At 38.2% G+C, this 22,189-nt stretch overlaps 1 protein-coding gene across 9 annotated transcripts in view; it reads right to left on the bottom strand.

Annotated features, from left to right (window-relative positions):
- Positions 1 to 22,189, bottom strand: part of ANKRD26 (ankyrin repeat domain 26) — an 89,374-nt gene that overhangs the window by 54,450 nt on the left and 12,735 nt on the right. For 5 of the 9 annotated variants that reach the window (XR_003795895.1, XM_029237769.1, XM_029237768.1 and 2 more), the window contains 10 exons: positions 21,666 to 21,772; positions 17,783 to 17,853; positions 13,141 to 13,174; positions 10,627 to 10,699; positions 9,655 to 9,715; positions 9,366 to 9,565; positions 5,918 to 6,044; positions 5,554 to 5,615; positions 2,604 to 2,697; positions 463 to 561 (listed from right to left, as the gene is read on the bottom strand). Coding sequence is in view for 8 of the 9 variants with exons in the window: in XM_029237769.1 (XP_029093602.1) it covers positions 463 to 561; positions 2,604 to 2,697; positions 5,554 to 5,615; positions 5,918 to 6,044; positions 9,366 to 9,565; positions 9,655 to 9,715; positions 10,627 to 10,699; positions 13,141 to 13,174; positions 17,783 to 17,853; positions 21,666 to 21,772 (928 nt within the window). In the remaining variant the exon portion in view is untranslated. The remainder of the gene's footprint in view (positions 1 to 462; positions 562 to 2,603; positions 2,698 to 5,553; positions 5,616 to 5,917; positions 6,045 to 9,365; positions 9,566 to 9,654; positions 9,716 to 10,626; positions 10,700 to 13,140; positions 13,175 to 17,782; positions 17,854 to 21,665; positions 21,773 to 22,189) is intronic. The other 4 variants (XM_029237770.1, XM_029237772.1, XM_029237773.1 and 1 more) reach the window with 3 other exon arrangements.

The following is a 22,189-nucleotide window of genomic DNA, read 5'->3' as shown; positions in this document are numbered from 1 at the left end:
AAGACAGACATATGAATCCACTATAGATACTGAAGAAAAAATAGGAGTACAGGTTTAATAAAACATGCAGTTAAGATTTCAAAAGTAAGATTATGTTCCAAAAGCCTTTATAAAATAGAAAAATGCACATGTACCAATGTGAACATGCTGATGGATGAGGAGAAAAGTGATCTTTAATCAGAGGAACAAATCATGACCCCGAGAAGGTAAATGTGAAAGCTGATGGTAAAATGCAACAGCATATCTTGAATGCAATACAGCAGCATCATTTACACCATTATACTACAAGTGTTTATCATGTTCTTCAATTTGTCCTGTAATTTAGGAAGTGCACAGTTGGGATGACAGTTCAGTTGAATGTATATAATACATTTCTCATCAGAGAAAGTGTTATGAACTGATCAGCTTGGATATACACTTGTAGAATAATAGTTCATAAAAATATTCATTTTTTTTCCATACCCATGTGGGCTACTGGTATGCCTACATTTCTTGGATCCTCTAGTTTAGTCATCTTAAAGTTTCTCGATCCACTCATGCAAGAAGGTATATAAGGCACATCTAAGAAATAATGTATTATAAGTTTTCAATATCGAAGTACGATTATCAAAAAGGAAAAAGTAAATTTTACTGCCACAGAATTATTAGATATTAAAAATCTTTAATATTTCAAAATCAGTGTAGTATTTACTAAAAATAACAATTTAAGCATTTAGGGAATGAACCCTATTAATTGCTTTTGTTTCCAAAATTAGTTTGGTTCAGTATATCATGCTAATGTTTAAAAGGATTTTTGTGAAACAATTATCATCAAAAAATTAGCTATCTTACGGACTCCCCTGGCGGTCCAGTGGTTAAGACCCCATGCTTCTACTGCAGGGGACACGGGTTCAATCCCTGGTCAGGGAAATTAGGATCCCACATGCCAGCCGAGCAGCCAAAAAAACAAACAAAAAAAACCTATCTTGAAAAAAAAAAAAACAGCCAATGCTTCCATATTCAAATTAATCTCATTTGAATAACACATACCAACACAACATATATCTTTGATGCCTGATAGTTACAAGGAGGAGCTGGGGTTTACCTCAATTCTAGCACCCACTCCTGCTTCCAGTATTCTCTGGGGCAGCAATGACGTAACCTTGCTTCAGTGTAAATACACTGAAGTCATCTAACAAGAGTTCTCTCAAGTTTCCTCATCACCTCCACAATCACCTCCCTAACATCCTTCTTTCCTCCCTCTTTCCTTTCACTATATTCTTTCCTCTTCAAAGATAGTCTCTGGATCTGTGGTCTTAATTCTTCCCCTTTTACATTCTTTTTATGGATCATCCCCACCACTTCTTTTTTCCTCTTTGCTTAGCAGTGGTACCTTACATCTATAAGTTCTACTTCAACGCTTTGCTACCCTCTGGCTATAAACACGCTCAGAAAGAAAAAGAAAATAATGCTTTTCCTTGATCCTGTTCTGTCTTGAACTATCCAGTGGCTCCTCTTCCAGATTTCTCTAAATGCAAGCCTACACCCTTGCTATTCTGAGAGCTTGTCAGAAATGCACAACCCCAGACCTGCTGCTCAGCATGTGCACTTTTCACAAGGTCCCCAGGGGACTAATTAAAATTTGAGAAACTCTGATCTATGAGTCTGCTTCTACATTCCCACAGTAAGAGTGGGAAAGATTTACTGTTCGTCTCTGAAAAGTTTTGGTGCTGGAAGCTCACTTCAAATTTGTCTCACGTTTCAAATACTCTTCTCTTCCTTTTTCTAAAGACCTATTTTACTTTGCCACCGTCCTCCACAGACCCCTGCTTCCTTTTCCTTCATTTACTCCCTGTAACCGCTGCCTCTCTCATTCTTTATTCCTTCTTTCCTCTTCCTCATTTCCCGACTTTCCTTAGGTTGTAGAGTACCTTGAAAAGGAATTAATAATTTAGCTCCTTAAAGGGGACTCTCAATTTAATCTGTGGCTGACACCAGATAAGATACACAGCTTCCCTCCTTTTCTCATCTTTTTCCTCACTATGCATTTGACAGGTGATTTTCTTTTCTTTTTTTTTTTTTTACATCAACAGTGTTATATTTTGTAATAGTTTTCAGAATATAAGCTGCATAGCTTTTTAGAATAAAAAATGATATAACTTCAGGTACATGCTTTAGGACACTTGGTTAAACAAAAAGCAAACTGTGTCTTTGAGGACCACCTCAAAAGGGTGGCACACTTCATAGTGTAACTTGATAACAGACATGGAGATAGATGATTATATCATGGCATGTCATCTACAAAAGAACATCTGGACAGTCAGAACTTAAATAGAACACAGCACACAGTTAAGTATTCAAGCACTGCTTTTTGGCCAAATAAAAACTGCCTAAAAACTGTTGATGGATTTTTGACTAGAAAAAAAGATGTAGCTGCTTAGTTCTTCTGATACAGCACTTCTTTTCCAGAATGAGACAGGCTCAGTTCAACTTGAAATCAGTGTGAGGAATGATTCTTCCTCTTAACCGACAGGTGATTTTCTTTGGCTATTAGAATATATCAGAATTCCCATTTTAAATCAACATGCTGCCAAATGACTTTTTCATAAAAATACAGTTCTTACCTTCTACTTGTCCATTTAATATATTTTTTCCTCTTTGACCTGCAGCTCCAGATAAATGATCAACATACTTCTGTGGAAGACTCTCAGAGATACTCTGTTAAAATTGATATTAATAATGAGTTGCATAAAGATTTCCTAATCCCCTTCTAATACCTGAAAATACCCTACTTTTTAAAAATTTCCTACTTTACAAGCAATTAGATTTAAAAATAAGAGAAGCATGGATTGAAAACCCAAACATTTAAATAGAAAACTTCATACACACTCTCTAGATCAAGTATATCTTTTATCTTCATTTGGCTACTGACTCTGTAAACTGAGCATGGAAAGCCAGAGGAATTATTTTCACAGACAAAATACTGACTTACAGGCACATTTCAGCAAAGAATTAACTTCAAAATACCTAACTCTACTTTGCATTCCCTGTCAAAAGAAGAGAGTATTTTTAAAAAATATGTATTTAAATAAATTCTTTAATAAGTACACTTGCTATAAATTTAAAATATTTCTAAAGACAGAAATTTTTTAGTATTAAAATAATATACTTGGCATGAAAAGAAACCATGAAGTATGTCATGTTGAGCATAAACAGAACACTGTAGAAGCTGCTTCACTTAGGTAAACAAGGGCTTACAAGAATCTGTTATTTGATAAAATTTTTATTGATAGGAAAACTAGTTGAATAAAATAGCGAAGTAGTAAGAAAAACTTTTATGTTTAAATAATAGCAAAAAATTTAAATATAGTTATGCAACTCTTCAAAAAAGTACAGCAAGCTTTAATAAGGGAAGAATAAGAACATTTATTTATTAATCATCTAAATGTGCCAAGCTTTTATTATGCACATTTTACTTTCTACATACAACAACAATGATAAAAATGATTGTAAGGACAGTTACCCCACTTCCTGTTTCCTGGTCATTCCAAGATGCGAGAGTGAAATGACGAAGAGATGGGATCTGCTGTTCTCTCTGTTCAGAATGTCCCTCCCCTGGACCCTCACATGACAGGCTCCTTCCCATCCTCCCCTTGGTAGCTTTTCCCACATGCAGATCTTTTCTGACTACCTAATTCCACTCCCACTCCCATCCCCATGCGAACTACAAACTCTCTCAATGTTGTCTAACTTAACATTCTCCATTTTCTTTTTTTTTTTTTTTTGCGGTACGCGGGCCTCTCACTGTTGTGGCCTCTCCTGTTGCAGAGCACAGGCTCCGGACGCGCAGGCTCAGCGGCCATGGCTCACGGGCCCAGCCGCTCCGCGGCATGTGGGATCTTCCCAGACCAGGGCACGAACCCATGTCCCCTGCATCGGCAGGCGGACTCTCAACCACTGCGCCACCAGGGAAGCCCTCTCCAGTTTCTTTACATGAAGGACTTAACAGTGACTTATAAAGGATTCCTGTTTGGTTTTATGTTCCCACCACTACAGCCTAACCCCTCAATTGGTACAGTCAGTGTCCAACTGCCCAGCACATAGTTGGTATTCAATGACAGGAATTTATTTAAGATCAAAACATTTAAAATGTCGAGAGCACCTCAAGTACCAAAGCACTTGATACCTATAGGAGATCTCCGATAACAGTCTATAGAAATTTAACATACCCCAAACTAGAAATCCACATGCCCGTTCTAATTTTCCTATTCTTAACACTACCGTCATTTTATTGTCCTTCAGGTTTTAAAAAAGTGCCCCAGCATTTAGTGAGTCACTAATTGCGACTGTGATCATTTTTGTCTTACATTTCTATAGCACCCTTTACAGTTTACAATGTGTGTTCACAGCTGTTACCACATCTGTTCCCTACACATACCTGAGAAGTGGGTACCAGTACCATTTTTACAAAGGAGGTCACTGACGCTCAAACAGGGTAGACAAGTTTTTCCGAGATCCCACAGCTAGTGACAGAACCAGGATGCTACCATGTCTTTTGACTTTAAACAGTGCTGTATCACTGCATCAGCTGCCTATATCTAACAGATCAGGCCCTTCTTATTTCTTTCCATAGCTGTCACTTTACAACAGGTCATCATTACTTTATATTTACGTTACTTCAAGTACGGCTGCCATAAAGGTACTCAACGCACACTAGTTTAACTATCCAAAATGGTGTGTACCTATTAAAGCATCGCTAAACCAAACTGTGGTTATTATAACGCCACATGCTTATTATTCCCCATTCTTTTGCTTCTCTTGAAATGTTCCTTGTAGATCTATTTGACAATCCAAATGTAATAATACTTTCAAGTCTCAGGCACTATCTTTTTCAGGTCTAAGTGGTAAAAAACTACATTTCAACCTGTTTCTCTCTGAACCTCACTAGGAGTTTCACACATCTATATGTACCAAAGAAACATACATTTGCTTGGGAGACTGGGACTGACAGATACACCCTACTATATATAAAATAGATCAATAATAAGGACCTACTGTATAGCACAGGGAACTCTACTGAATACTCTGTAATGGCCTATATGGGGAAGGAATCGAAAAAAGAGTGGATATATGTATATGTATAACTGATTCACTTTGCTGTATATCTGAAACTAACACAACATTGTAAATCAACTATACTCCAACAAAAATTTAAAAAAAAAAGAAAAGAAACATACATTTGGCCATAGGCTGACCTGGAATAATGCTTCAGTTTTTAGATAAATTTAACTTCAGAACCCAAACTGATTCCTTATGACTTCTGAGCCTTGGTTTTTGCTCTATACTACACTGGTTTCATTAGGTGAATCTTGCAAATTAACAAAAGTGCACTATGTGGTAGTTATTATATTTAGCACACAATTATTTAATTAATTACAGGTTAAAAATATAAGGAAAAAATTTTGATGGGCAAATGCAAAGGTGAGAAAGTAAAGTCAAAGCATCCCCCTTTTATGTTTTAACATCACTCAGTGCTTATATTTAAAAAAAAAAAAAAATAATAGAAGACAGTACCTCAGAATCCCAAGGTGATTCTATACCTTCCTCTTCTCCTAATCCTAACGCTGACATCATATCTGTAAAATGCAGCCACAGATCCATTAATGAGAACATTTACTACTATGAATTTTAAATACCTGTATAAGTCTATCTCCATCCACAAATATTTAAATAAAATAAAGTAGCAGAAAAGAATTTCAGAGGGTCGAGGCATTTTCAGGAAGAAAAAGTTGGTAGTAGTTGGGATACTTCTGAAGAAACAGAGCAAAAGAAACATACTTAAAAAGAAATGGATACTATATTTGGATCTACACACTTTAGATGTTTTTATACTAGCCTTTAAGCATAGAAAAAAGTTCATAAATATTCACTAACTTACCACTCCTATTATTTTTGTGTGCTCCATCAAAAGAAGTCAAATTGTTATGATCTGTTTGCTCTTGTGGAGCACTTTCAATATCAGTATCATTTTCTTTTTCTCCAATTTCTGGATTTGTTGCTCCTTCCTATAAAAATAAAACAAACACCTAATTCCAGAAAACATCATATTCATTCATTTGATCATTCAATCAATCAGTAAGACAACAAACATTTACTGAATCTATCAAATCATAGGCACTATCCTGGGGGAAAAGCTGGAAATATAAATAGAAGACCGATTCTGCTCTGTATTCTAGGAGAAGTAGAGCTACATGAAAACAAATAAGAACAGAAAAGTATCATTCAAAAGCTCTACAATTAATGTGAACAGAGTACAGGAAGGGCACAAAGGAAAGAGGAGTCAGCTGTATCTGGGTAGCTCAGGAAATGCTGCAAAGACAGGTCTGTCTTAAAAGACAGACACAGTGTAGAGCGGGGATGTGAAGGGGATTCTAGAAAGGGCAGCCTGAGCAAAAGGACGAGGCGTGAAGCAACATAACAAGTCACGTGGAAAACCAGAACACAGTTACCAGGAATGGTATGAAGAGACAAAACTGGAGGATCAGAGCCAAACCAAAAAAAGCAAGTGTCCTCCTAGAACATGAACTTTCTCCTTCACGTGATGGGGATCCACTACATAAGTAGAGGCGTTACATCTTCACAAATATATTTTAGAAAGGTCACTCTGGCAGCAACATAAAGATGAACATCAGGGGAGCAAAACTAGAAAAGAGCATCTCAAAATTATAAGTGAGAAAGTAATAGGAAATGAAAAATGGTAAGCAGGTAGAAAATACTGAACTTGATGAGCAACAGGATGTGGTGATTTCAGGGAGGGATGGAGTCCAGGATTTTTCCTGCTTCGGTATTTCAGTGATGTTATCTACTAGGATGGGGAAGACAGATGACAGAGTAGCTTACAAAGAGTCAGGAAAGAGGAAAGCATCAGGGACAATGTCTTCAGCTTGGGGCATAAGAAATTTGAGGCACCCAGGGGAGATGATTTGGATAAATGCATTTGGATTAGTAATAGATAAACTTGTTCAGGAAAAGCATATGATGTTAAGATAAATATCTGTAAAATATACTAACCTGGTATAATTAAATGATGCAAACCTATGCAGAGTTCTGAACTTTTGAAAATATAAACAAGACTGGGGAAGAAAACTATGAGCTTCAATTTTTCGATTATATATTGCAACATTTGTTTAAGGATATAAAATATACTCTTTCATGAATATGTGCAAATATTCATTTCTGGGATATAATAGCAATAAGCATTTTTAAGTTTAATGAAAAGATTTAATTGTAAAACACCAACTCAAGAGACTACAAGAAGATTCCTTTTCAAAAATTAATCTTAAAAGACAAGTTTTAAATTGTAGAAGAGGGCTTCCCTGGTGGCGCAGTGGTTGAGAGTCCGCCTGCCGATGCAGGGGACACGGGTTCGTGCCCCGGTCCGGGAAGATCCCACATGCTGCGGAGCGGCTGGGCCCGTGAGCCATGGCTGCTGAGCCTGCGTGTCCGGAGGCTGTGCTCCGCAACGGGAGAGGCCACAACAGTGAGAGGCCCGTGTACCGCAAAAAAAAAAAAAAAAAAAAAAAAATTGTAGAAGAGAATGTTTATGTGATTATGGAATTATAAGGCATTTTTAAGTACTACTATGATGTACGAAAGAAACATAAAACCCTATTTTAAAATTCACATGATTTTCTTATTCACCTGTGAACAGCACGCTAATAACTCTTCCTATCTACGCCTTATAGAATGGCAGTTAAAGATTGCGGAAATGATTTAGTACTAAAAAAAATTAGTAAAACTATGATTATCCAAGTTGGAGATTTAAAAGTTCTCAGATACATCTATGATTAACAAATAGGACCCAATATTCACACGAGGGAAGAACAAAGGGACTAAAAAATCAAGTAACCAGGATTCCTGAGTTTTAGATATGAAAGAATTTACATGTTAGTTTAACTTGTATAACAAAATATTTACATGCTAGTTTAACTATAAATACTGAAGTTAATAAAGTTTCTCAAGAATAACATGAAATGTACCTATTGCTGGAGATATTTTAAAAAGTAAAAAATTGTCTTCCAGAGGTAATTTTGTACACTCTGCTGGTAATTTTTCCTTCCTTATTATTTTATAATAATAAGTAGTTTATATTAGAAAAAAATCATAAATTGTGATTTCATTCATTTGATGCGTGTATATGTGCCCATTATGTACAGATATTACTAGGAAAAGATAAATCAGAATCTCTCCAGAAAAAAAGATTTCTATATTTTTTTCTTTAAGACTGTGGCAGTTTAAAATTTTCTCATTTAATGACTTGAAATTAAGAACCTCATTTACATAATTAGAAATTATAATCTTAGTGAAAAACTAGATAAAATACTTATTTATTTCCTCTCTGTCTATTCTCAAAAAGATCTAAAATGCCTACCAAGATGATACCAAACAGTAAGATAAATTAGTTAAGTAAGTTAAGTATATACCAAACAGTAAGAAACCACAAGAAGCAGAAGGGCCAAAAATTCTTAATTCATAATAAATCTGATAAGGCCTAAAACAGAGCTCATCTTGCATTATCTATGAACAAAGGTTTTGCTAGATTAAATATAAGACATAACCTTACTAATTTAAAAGTGAGAATTTTTTAAAAAGGAAAACACTTCAGATTAAAACTAACTTCCACATGGAACTATATTCAATACCTTGTAATAAACTATAATGGAAAAGAATTGAAAAAAATAGAATATAGATATATACATATGTATAACCAAGTCATTTTGCTGTACACCTGAAACTAACACAATATTGTAAATCAATTATACTTCAATTAAAAAACAACAACAACCAAAAAAGGTAAGGATCAAATTCTCTTTCAGTTCTTCATAAAAATCAACTATACGTCATTCAAAAGAGTACGAGCACTTTTTCCCATGACCTGACTTTCTCTTGTTAATTTGAATTTGAAATAATTTCTATCATATTTTATAGAGTTCCTGCTCTCACTTAACCCCACTATTTCTGTTGTGTTTGTATAATAATCTCTCTCATCTTGACCCTCATTCAATCTTTAAATTCATCTTGTCCTTCTTAAATGAATTCTTCCCCTTCATCCCCCTCCCCATCTTCATATTCATCTAGCTGTTCTTTCTAGTTGCTTTCTAATTCTTTCCTTTCATAATGGCATACTTCAGAATGGTTTACTGCCACCAACGTTCATAAATCTCAATCCTGCACATATGTTGCTCTTGTTGTTACACTGTTTTCTCTCGTGATCTTGAGGAATTCCATTTCTGTAAGGGATTCTTTTCATCATTGTAAGAATCAGGGGTCTGGTATGTGAAAAAGCACAGAAAAAAAAAAGTTAAAAACAAAACAGAACAACTTACCTTTGTAAGACCAGGGCCTGCTAAAGACTTGAGAGGTTTTGGGAGAGGTTCAGGTGATGAGAAAGCAGGATGAGAGACGCTTTGGAGTCTGATTGATGGTTTGGGAAAGGTTTCGACCACATCTTCATTTTCACTATCAGAACTATTGTCCTCAAAGAAGGTTCTCTTCTCTGGTCTCACGATGCCACATTTTGCTTCTACTATAGTGAAAACAAAGTGGAGTCCATGAGAACATCCATAATTTCAAATCAGTGAATAACACAAGAAGGACAGTCTTCAAATAACTTACTGTTTTTCTTGGATTGCCGAGAAGCACTCATTAGCTTTGTTAAGCTTGGTTTCAGGACATTCTAGAGAAGAAAACAGGAGCTTTAAGAATAAGAAGTATTGGGAATTCCCTGGTGACCCAGTGGTTAAAACTCCATGCTTCCAAAAAAAAAAAAACCTCCATGCTTCCACTGCAATGGGCACGGGTTCAACCCCTGGTCGGGGAACTAAGATCCTGCACCGCTTGTGGGATCTTAATTCCCTGACCAGGGATTGAACCTGGGTCCTTGGCAGTGAGAGCGTGGAGTCCTAACCACTGGACAACCAGGGAATTCCCTGAATATACGCTTAATGGAATGCTTCAGAAAACACAGCGAAATCCCTTCATAATATGGATTTTGAGAAACAGAATTTTAATTTCTAAATTTCCATAATTTCGACTGTTATTTTAGGCTTAATGCAGAACCAAAGACAGAAACAGAGAAAAAAAAGCTCTCTCCTAACAACTCTATGATACCAAAATAAAAATTGTCCAAGAAAAAAGAACTAGATGATATATGCTATATAGTTTTGGAACTGAAAGGCCCCAGGAAAATTCTATGATTATTACAGTAAGTAACTGTAACCACTAAAGATTTCATTTAAGCATGAGTATTATATAAATCACGTCAGTATGGTTGAAAAGTCACAGTAAGAATCCTTATCCTTGACCAAATTTCGTATTTCCTCCCTTGTGGGAAAGCGCTTCTCAATACACTTTTCCTGTTACTATCTACTTCCCAGCCCATTTTCTCTTCAGCCCCGACGTTCAGTATTTAGCAAAGTAAAAAAAAAATTCAACTAGTCATATTTTTATAAAATGGTTTGCTCTGACCAACTTTCTATTACAAACATAAAACAATGAGAGGTAGACCACTGCTAAACTTTAAAAGTTAATACTACACAAAACTAAATTCAAAGCAGGAAAACTAATTTTCACAGGAGAGAACTTTACCTTGGTATCAAAATCTAAGTCTTCATCATCTGATGTAGGCCATGAATCATCAACACCAGGTTTGTTGGAAAGCCTTCAGAGCAAAAATATGTAACAAAAATGAGTGACTTCATTTCTTTAACCAAAAACAAACAAACAAAAATCAAGTGAAAGGTTGGTTGTCTATATATTAAATGATGTTTCTTGACATCATTAAAATGTGGCCTCTGTTTTAGAAAAGCTTTTAGTTACCTATTTCTGCTTCCACCTCTCCCAGCCTATGAAATATCTAGCTAAGACCCATTCTCAGTTCCCATAACAAAGGGTGACAGCCAATATACTGGCAGAGCCTGAGAATAATTTGTTTCCACCAAAAGTCCTAAAACCTGAACTGAAAACCCAATTAATGGGTAACATAACTTTTGTTTACCAGAACTGGAACAAACCTGATGACCTAAAACAAAGTAGAAGGATATGCTGTTCTTTCTCCATTGTCCGTGCCTGGTTCAAAGACTAATCTGTGTCCGTCAAAAATGGCAGTCTTGGTTCTCCAGCAGGGAAACCACTTATTAAAGAAGGCCCCCCCGGGCTATCCCGATGGCACAGTTGTTAAGAATCCACCTGCCAATGCAGGGGACACGGGTTCGAGCCCCGGCCCAGGAAGATCCCACATGCCGCAGAGCAGCTAAGCCCGTGCACCACAACTACTGAGCCTTCACTCTAGCGCCCACGAGCCACAACTACTGAGCCCACACGCCACCACTACTGAAGCCCGCACGCCTAGAGCCCATGCTCTGCAACAAGAGAAGCCACCACAATGAGAAGCCCGCGCACCACAACGAAGAGTAGCCCTCACTCGCCGCAACTAGAGAAAGCCCGCGTGCAGCAATGAAGACCCCGATGCAGCCAAAAAATAAATAAATAAATAAATTCATTAAAAAAAAAAAAAAAGAAGGCCCCATTCCTCCCCTTTACTCTAAAACAGTACAGGGAGTCCCCTGAAATGTTTGAAAGTTAAATGTAGAAAAGTCAAAGAACAAATTTATATGTTTAATTTATATGTTAAACTATTCCCAGAGAGATTAAAACATTAAAAATTATAAAGTCTACTTAGTTTTCCTATAGAGGTCCTGCCTTATTCAGGTCCACATAAACAGCTAGCTCTTAAAAACCCTCATAGGCACTCAGATCCCCAAGCAGAGACAGTGCTGTAGAAACAGAGTCCTGGCAGCTGTGCCTCTCTTTCCCTATGTACTGCCTAAATACCTTCCTTCCTATAGGCTCCCCTCCCAAATCACCATTGTGCCTCACCCCTGAGTCCTGTTCAATAGCAGCCTCCAACCTTTAAGATTTCAGCCTGTGAAGGCAATGGTTCCTGAATCAAGGATGGGCTCAGGACTTCCCCGGTGGCACAGTAGTTAAGAATCCGCCTGCCAATGCAGTGGACACGGGTTCGAGCCCTGGTCTGGGAAGATCCCACATGCCCCGGAGCAACTAAGCCCATGCGCCACACTATTGAGCCTGTGCTCTAGAGCCCATGAGCCACAACTACTGAGCCCACGTGCCACAACTACTGAAGCCCGAGCACTCCGCAACAAGAGAAGCCACTGCAATGAGAAGCCCGTGCACCACAACGAAGAGTAGCCCCTGCTTGCCGCAACTAGAGAAAGCCCACACGCAGCAACGAAGACCCAATGCAGCCAAAAATAAACAAATTTATTTATTAAAAAAAAAAAAAAGAAAAGAAAAAAGACTCTTGGAAAAAAGAAAAAACTTCAGAAAACCAGGCAAGGGTACTACCCTGAAGGGAAAACCAAAACCAGACTGGGAAGGCAGTAAGTAGAGAAATCAACTAGACAGATGCTCTATGTAGATGTTGAATTTAATTAACATAACATGGTCTATAGGCAGATACTTCTCTCTTATAGAAAACTAATTCACCTTAAGGAGAGTAGACATCGTTATATCTAAGAAGACCTGCCTAATGAGGTCTTGCTTGTATAAAACCCTATGGTTCTGAGGCCTCAGCTACCTGAGATCTGCCATAACACCTTAATGGTAAATACAAGGTACTAGTTACCACTGCAATTGTCAAATATATCAGGACAAAGGCTTGGACTAACCAGGCTTCTTAGGAAAACTCTAAATCAGAGTTAATACATAACTAAATTTGACTTTCTGAGTTGATCTGATTTGGGTATCTTGACCTCAGTGCTACACGGGTACTTATCAATCTCTGCTGAGGGACATGAGAGTGGATCTGGGGCTGACCGTCACATCACAGGTCAGCAACTTGTTGATTATGGAATCATGGGTCAATTAACCAAGCCCTCCAAACCACAGCTGCCTAATTAATTAAAGTAAGCTATATAGCACAGCTACTTTGCAAAGCGGTTGTGATGACTTTATGATGTAACAAATTTAAGCACATAATACAGTGTTTAACCCAGAGTAGAACACTCAACAAACGTTAGTTTCTTTTCTCCATGTTCCCTTAGTTAAACACACAAGTTTTAAAAATCCATAAAATCCTACCTGCTTAAAGACTCTTCTTCAGAACTCTCATCCACTATTAAAGGAAAAAGTAAAACACATTTTAAATCAACAATAGAAAAATACAGAATATTAAAAGTGTAAGACTGATGCTTTGTTAAAAAGTATTCCTCTGCGGGTTTCCCTGGTGGCGTGGTGGTTGAGAATCCGCTTGCCAATGCAGGGGACAGGGGTTCGAGCCCTGGTCCAGGAAGATCCCACATGCCGTGGAGCAACTAAGCTAATGCGCCACACTACTGAGCCTGCACTCTAGAGCCCATGAGCCACAACTACTGAGCCCGCACGCTGCAACTACTGAAGCCTGCACGCCTACAGCCTGTGCTCTGCAACAGAAGCCACCACAATGAGAAGCCCGCATGACGCAACAAAGGGTAGCCCCCACTCCCGCAACTAGAGAAAGCCCACGTGCAGCAACGAAGACTCAACACAGCCAAAAATAAAATTAATTAATTAATTAATTATTTTAAAAAAAGTATTCCTTTGGAACCACACCTGGAAAGTATACTAGAGTGAATGTTGATTATACCACTGCTAGGCAATTAATTATGCATGAGAGCCATTTCCCCACCTTTACATTTATGAAATGAAAAAAAAAAAAAGAACAGTACTTATCAAAATTTGATACCTAAAAGTGAAGTGCTGCTTACAATGACCATAATCCTAACCAAACTGTGAGACTGACAGAAAATGATATCATTAGTAGAATCAGTACCATAAACTGACAATAGCAAACTTAAATAGCATGATATTTCTGGACTTCCATCACTCAGAGCAGTGCATAGAGAATACATGTATTTTGCCATCACGTAACACAACTTCTCCGGCTCTTCAGTTCAGGGTAAAAACGCCCTGTCACAAGGAAGCCTGGTCTACAGGCACTGTACTTTAGAGCATGGCAAAACACAGGAAACAAACTCTTTCTGGCCCTATTTCCAATTGCAAGATAAGCATGAAAGACTTTGTAATTCCAGTTTTATAAAGGATAATCTCCTGAAAGGGAGGCAGGGAAGGGCAAATGGGGTCAACTGGATGGTGAGGATGGAGAAGTTGAATTTTTTTTAAGTTTGAAATATATATACATTTTAAAAGTATAATCCCTTGAGACTGTGTCCTTCCATTGCTCAAGAGTCTATCTGGACCCAACACATAGAGCAGCACGGTCCAAACAGTTAGTGCTGTGTAGTAGTGAGGGATGTCATTTTTCTCAACCCTTCCCATTATGTGGCAAATGATTATAGAAATCATGCTTCTTCAGCTTGTAAGGCATATGTCATCGTATCTTAAGCTGATGAACAAAAAAAGGGAGGGAGGGAAGGAGGGAGGGAGAGACTCTGGTACTGCTGGACAACATTTCACATGTGTTGTCATAATCTGATGCTGGGGGAATGAAGTACATGCAGTAACTCCACGGGGAGAGGACACCTGCAAGCTTGCGCCTGGTTTCCTGCAGACTTCGCACCGTGTGCCTTTTCCCTTTGCTGATTTTGCTTGGTATTCTTTCACTGTAATAAATCACAAGCATGAGTACAACCACATGCTGAGTCCTGGGAGTTCTATGGAAGAGCCAAACCTGGTGTGGTTTGGGGAACCTCTCAAACAGTTGCATTGTTTACATGAAGTCTGTATTATTTGGGTTGATGTGTTATATGTGATTACAGTCAGGTTATTTCACAGAATAACCTTCCTCAAATTTGTTTTTCTTGATATTTGCCTTGGAGATTCCTGTATTTCTATATCCATTTGAATAAAGGCATAAAAGGGATAGATGAAACAGTGACATCAGAAACTAATTGAAACAAGCAACAATCCTATTTCAACCAGAAAAAAACCAAAGAATTCTGATGATTGACAATATGTTCTAAAGTATGAAAGTTCCTATAAAGAAAATGAAAAGATCAGTTAATTTTCTCCAACTAAGCAGGGTTTAATTCCTCACAGTTGACTCCCAAGTTTTTTGTTTTGTTTTTGTTTCTGTGGCCACACCGAGTGGCATGCAGGATCTCAGTTCCCCAGGGATCAAACCCATAGAGAACTGCAGTGGAAGCAAGGAGTCTTAACCACTAGACCACCAGGGAAGTCCCACTCCCAGGTTTTGACAACTCTGGGAAGACGCAGGCAAGCGTACTCACCAGGCCAGACTGTTTTCGCTGACCCTACGTGGGCAGCTGCCGCTGTTATGAAAAACTTAGGTAGGACCTTGGTAGATGTGATAATTTTTCCATATTTGGACATCAGAAGTACCACTCATGTAAAAAGTAGATGTTATGACTCTTAAATTGTCCTTATGAAAAGGTTACCACCAAAGAACTTTTAAGAGTTAAATCCAACTTTCTTTTCAGTAATTTTACTTGATATAATTGATACTCCCTCCTTGAAATTTTCATTAAAAAAAATTTTTGCAACATCACCACCATTCTCTCCTACTTTTCTTTTTTTTGTTTTTCCTTTTTAGTTTTTATTTTGAAGGAGAGTTTTATTTAGCACACTCAGATGAACAAATATAGGAACTGATCTACCACGCGCCACAACTAGAGAGAAGCCCACACGCTGCAACAAGGGGCCTGCACGCCACAACTAAGACCTGACGCAGCCAAAAAAAATAAATATTTAAAAAAAAAAAAAGAAACTGATCTATGTGGAATAATGATACTTCCCTCCATCTCAAGACCCTCAGTCCTCAGTTAAGGGCTTTATAATTCACTGACATCTTTTCATCATTGGCTGGTACTCAAATTCCTAGAGGAGGATCCCTGCAGTATGTGACTCAGATTGTCCCCAGGAGACCTTCCCTTTGTCCCGCTGTGGAGCTCAGTGCCTGCCCTACTTTTCTCCAGCCCCTCCTCAAGTGTTCTTTACCAACCATCCCCACAGCACCCTTTCTGCACCAGCAAAACTGAACTGCTCATAAATCCTGCCAAGTCCACTCGTACATCTTAGCCTGTACACTGCTGTTCTTTCTGCAAAACATGTGATATTGATAGATGTTCCTCCAGCCAAACGCTGTCCTTCTGCCTCTCTACCTGGCAAGCTTCTCACTCTGCACGCTTACCTTAAGGTCCATGCACTTCTTAAAAACTCGAATCCCTCACCATGGACTTAAAATATCTGGCACATATGAAACAGCAATTTAAAAAAATACATAAAGACAATTTATAAACTCCTAGTGGGCTCTGGGACATAGTAAGCACAGAATAAAGTATACTAAATAATAAAAATGATCATTATAATAACAAGCTCCTGGAGGGCAAGGGCTGTGTTTTTGTTGTTGTTGTTGTTTTGTTTCGTTTTATTTTTTTTTGTGGTACGTGGGCCTCTCACTGTTGTGGCCTCTCCCGTTGTGGAGCACAGGCTCCGGACGCGCAGCCTCAGAGGTCATGGCTCACGAGCCCAGCCGCTCCGCGGCATGTGAGATCCTCCCGGACCGGGGCACGAATCCGTGTCCCCTGCATCAGCAGGCGGACTCTCAACCACTGCGCCACCAGGGAAGCCCAAGGACTGTGTTTTTTACATGTTTGCATCCTGTGACATCAGAATAGTGCCTAGTACCTAAAAGATACTTGATAGTTAATTTGTGGACAAATTAACAAATAAATAAATGTTTTCTTTGAAAATTCCATTTAAAAAAATACAGAAATTAACCAGGGACAACTCTATTATGGGCACCTTGAAGACCAAAGCTCTATTTCATCTCTGTATCTCCTCTAATGTGTAAAACCAACCTACAGAAGTTCTTTGATGGACAGAGGTCTACTATGTTAGAGGTGTCCTCATACAGATTGTACAACGCGCTAGGTGCCACATCTAGGGAACACAATAGTGTTTTTCTTAATGTGAAGTATTTTTGTGCTTTTACTAGAATTTGCTGAGTCTCCAGTTGGGCTATTTGAATATTATGATAATCCTTTAACTAATGGCAACAGACCATCTCGTTCTAACAAAATTATAGTGTCATGACAATTATCCAACACACAGAAGAAAACATCTGGTTCTGATGAAGTCAGCCTATCTCACTCTGTCTGGACTTGTGAGAAATGAAGTTGGTAATAGCGAGACCTCGCTGGTACAATAATATGGAAAATAACCAGTGCTTCTCTACCAGGCATTGCTTTTCTGACTTCTGTACTATCAGTAGGTATCTTTCAAAAATAATCTCTTCTTGGTACGCTGCACACTGGCTCAGCTTTGCAGTTCTTCTTGTTTGCCATCTGTTTAAAGTACCAGGAAGGTACTGTTGAGTTCCCAGGCTTAAAGTTGGTAACTTTTTTAGTGAGGCTAATCACTGTACAATAACTAATATTCATGTGATTATAGAGGAAACATACAACATACTAACCGAAAAATCTTTTTTCTTATTTACACAAAGATATAATATGGGATTTTAGGCGCCATGATTAAATAGGTGGATTTCTTTTCAGACAATACTGTCTCTGATTTTAAATTACCTACAATTAACTTCTTAAACAATTCTGAATACTAGACTATTAAGAAATTAATTAAAAAAATAAAAATATACATGGAGTTTACACACTGCTTTTTTTCATTGCTTTTTCATTATTAAAACTTCCTCACTCTTACTTTATCTATGGTAGGGTCACCAAGAGTAATTTACTATCAGACGTCTTACCTGGGTTGCTATTTTGAGATGGAGTTTTAGGTCTCTTTTCTTCTTTATATTCAGAAATCAGTTGGCGATTGCTATGTATTAAAAATGTGATAAATAATATTACTATTTTAATACTAATATGAAAAACAATTACCAAATATATTAAATTCTTAGATCACTTCAGACAATGTCAGAGCTATTATCAAAACTTCAATTGTGGGACTTCCCTGGTGGCGCAGTGGTTAAGAGTCCACCTGCCATTGCAGGGGACACGGGTTCGAGTCCTGATCCGGGAAGATCCCACATGCCGCGAAGCAACTAAGCCCGTGCGCCACAACTACTGAGCCGGAGCTCTAGAGCTCACGAGCCACTACTGAGCCCACGTGCCGCAACTACTGAAGCCCATACGCCTAGAGCCCGAACTCCACAACAAGAGAAGCCACCACGATAAGAAGTCCGCACACTGCAACAAAGAGTAGCCCCCACTCACCGCAACCAGAGGAAGCCCGCGCACAGCAACAAAGACCCAACGCAACCAAAAATAAATAATATATAAATTAATTTAAAAAAATCATATTAAAAACCCAATGTGCGTGTCTTTTCATAGGTTTAACATTCTAATGTTGCAGTTTTCAGGAAAAATGTCAGTAATCAGGGTGATTAGCTGTCCTTTCTTTGTGGTTTGTAATTCAAGGACTCTCAGCTATTCTATAATTTGTAACTGAATTTATTTATAAATATATGACCTCATTAAATTAGATAACATAACTGTCCCCCATTATCGCAGCTAATCGCACCAAGAGTAGAAAACTAATCAAAGTTCAGACCTGGCTTGGACCACTACTACTCCTTCTCTACCTACTCAAACTCTGAACCAACAGATCTTTCTTAGAATGATGCTTAAGCTCCATGTTCATTTCCAATTCACTTGGAAGACATAACCCTACTTTTACAATGGATGCTGACAAGTCCTGGACAGGGCTTACCTCTCCTAATGCCAACTAACCTACTTGAGATTCAGGGATTTCTGGTGAATGGGTTCCTTATGAGGCAGAATCTGAAAATACTTTGAAGGTTGAGGCAGATGTAAATCATTTAGAAGATTTTCATTATCATGGAAAACAGATCACTTGAGGGGCCAACCTCAGTTATGGAATCTCAGGCAAGCTGGCACCCACTACTCTGAGGAGGATGATATGGGACCTTCCACGACCTAAGAAAAAGTGTCCCACAGGATATAAAGCAGCCTTGAGGTTCAGGTCTGGTAACAAAGGAAAAAGGAAAGTCAGCTCTCTCCCGGCAGGAGCATTTGAACCTCTCTGAAAGCCTAAAACGGTTCCCATTGACATCTGCTAGCAGAAAAGACAAGTAAGAGGGTAACTCATCGTGAAGATCTGGGCTAAGATGTGGGCTACATAAGGTTTTTGAGTGTGTCAGGGAGGGTGTGTGTGGCTAAAGCTAGGAGGCCCAGGTGCCAGAACTGGGTGCTGGTGCTTTGGAACAGTGGCTGAGCTACAGGCATATGTATGAGAACTAAAAAAGTTGTCACTTTGAAGTCTAAGTGTGAATCACCATGAAGACTGAGGAATCTGGATCAGCAAGGGCATCCTGGGAGCAAAGGTCGATCGTGACCCGACTGCAGGACCAGTTTCTTTTTTCTTTTAAAGTTATTAAAGGTCTTTATAGAGCAACATCCAGACTCCAGATCCAGCTGCCAAGGAGACCCTGCTAAGACCAGTTTTAGTAGCAGCACTGCAGCAATAGAATCAATGCAATCAACAGAACGGTGAGAATGCACTTTTTTTCCCCTCCAAATGACTTGTGGAAGAGGACTGTCTCTTTGATCTTAGGGAATCCCTTAGGTTCTTGCAAAATTTAAGAGGGAGAGTATAGAAGTAAGTCCCCAAGAGAAAATATAGGATAGTCTGCTGAACTATGAACTAAACACTTCAAGACCCAAATAACAAGTTAGAAAAATCAGAGCTGCGACACTACTTGTACCCCATGCACAGGGGTTACACTTGGAATGAAATGGATACTGTTACGATCTTTAAGGATATAAAGTCTTAAAGTCCTGAGATAAAGAACCCTGTGCCCACTGCTACATCTAACTAGTCTGGCCTTTCGGCTGGTTTCCAGCTGATGATGGGGAACATCTCACCACCATTCCCAAGCTGCCTGCACCAAACTAGAACTCTCACCTGTCACATAACAAGTAACAGTTAAATTATTTTTAACCACAGTTTAGTGGTAACTGGCATTTTAATGTAAGCACTTACATATTAAAACCACTAATAAGAGCATATTCTTCCGCGGTCCATCCATAGATATCTTGAGAAAAGACATCAATACCTTGCTGAAGAAGAAGCCTGACTATATTTGTTGATTCATCGCTTACAGCAAGTATGAGGGCTGTTCTAAAATAACAGAGAGATAACTTCACCCTTAGGAACTTTAGCTAACTTTAACAGCTAATTTGATATACTTTACCAAGTTAATATCTTGCCCATCCATGCAGAACTGACCATTTACACATTCAAGTGTTCATCTTTGTAAATTACCTCCAAGGCTAAAATGAAGGGACAAAAAAGAAGCCTCCTGTCCCACTCAGATGGCATGTAGAAGAAATTGCTAATTTAAAGTCCTTGATGGACAAGAAACTATGCTGAGGTCACTTATCTGAAGCAGGTGAGTATATAAAGGAAGAATTCCCCATTTCTTCCTTAGTCTGTTATATTATACTTCAAAATCAGCTAGAGGTCAGGTTAAGGAAAAGCTATTTGCAGGCTTAAAACAATAATATTAATAATAATGAAATAAAAATAGTCATGGTTGCAGTTAATGTTGCTGATAAGCATGTGCTAGGCACTAAATGAAATACTATATATGTAATCTTTCTTCCACACAACCACCCTTGAAGGATATACTACTATCCTCCTTTTCATATCAGGAAACATATTTGCTGATAATAAGTAACGTTCCCAAGGTCATACACCTAATAAGTAGGAAAACTAGGAATTAAACCCAGCCTGAATCTAAAGCCCATCACTTTCCTCCTTATCACCCACCTATGACTTGTCTTCATTGAAGGAAATGTTTATCCAATTAAAGCTATCTTTCTTCCTCTACCTTCACCAATTAAAAATAAGAACATCAAAATGTACTAGAAATGGGGCTTCCCTGGTGGCGCAGTGGTTGAGAGTCCACCTGCCGATGCAGGGGACACGGGTTCGTGTCCTGGTCCGGGAAGATCCCACATGCCGTGGAGCGGCTAGGCCCGTGAGCCATGGCCGCTGGGCCTGCACATCCGGAGCCTGTGCCCCGCAACGGGAGAGGCCACAACAGTGAGAGGCCCACGTACCCCCCCCAAAAATGTATTAGAAATGAAAAAGGATAAAAACTGATGAGCCCAAAGTGTCTGGTAATAGTGATTAACAATCACTTAGTGATAACCTAATAACATCAGTACTCTTCAAAGAAAGTAATTTAAAGCAAAGAGTCATCCCAAAGACATGCATCTTTTAAGGAAAAATATATACACAAAGTAGAGGTTAAAAAATTATTCTAAAAGAATTAAGAAATTCAATACTGTGTCATAAGGTAAATTAAAAAGTAGAATCCATATTTTATAAAGCTAATAAAACTAATACAAAATCCCTTAGCTATTATAAGATCGTGTGAACAAAAAAAAAAAAATCAGGTTGCAAATGACATCAGTCAATATTATAAAGGAATATGAATCCTGCTATACATTATTTTTCATGATACAGAGTCAGAGTAATTGCTTTTCCACCTGAAGGTGTGTTGATTATACATTAATCCTCTTCTTACTAATTTAATCTTTCTGTCACCACTCTAGAACAGCACTAAGGTTTTTAAAAAGAAAAAGAACAAACTACCGTACCTTTTCATCTTATCAACTACATGTATATTTGCTTCTTTCTTTACTAAAAATTCCACCATGTGCTGATTGTTTTCACTTACAGCAAGTAAAAGTGGTGTGAGGTCCTCCTGTAAAACAGCAGAAACACTTTATACAGAAGGTACAAAGTTACATGTTTCTAAACTGAATTTTAAAACTTATAATAGATTCTCTGAACTTAAACATCTAATATAGAAAGTAAATAAAAAGAAGCCCCTTCCTTCTCACCCACCCTGTGCTGCTTCCTTCTCTTTAAAATGCTCCTCACTTCTTCACATGATTAACTGCAAAGTCATTCTCTAAAACTCACTTCCAACATTTACCGGTTCCAAGGATCTTTGCTTCTACCACAGTATTTATCAGGTATACGGTAGTTATTTTATTGCTCTATACTAGTCTATACGCTCTAAACACTCCTCCAGAGATAATCATTTAACTATTAAATCAACTGCATATTTTAGGAACAATGCTGAGGAGAAAGATATAATATTGTCTGCAACATGCAT

This window comes from Monodon monoceros, unplaced genomic scaffold (genome assembly GCF_005190385.1).
Source record: "Monodon monoceros isolate NGI ecotype Baffin Bay Population unplaced genomic scaffold, NGI_Narwhal_1 Super_Scaffold_21, whole genome shotgun sequence".
Taxonomy (NCBI): domain Eukaryota; kingdom Metazoa; phylum Chordata; class Mammalia; order Artiodactyla; family Monodontidae; genus Monodon; species Monodon monoceros.
Note: the sequence above shows the minus strand (reverse complement) of the source record. Positions and strands in the feature narration are given on the sequence as shown.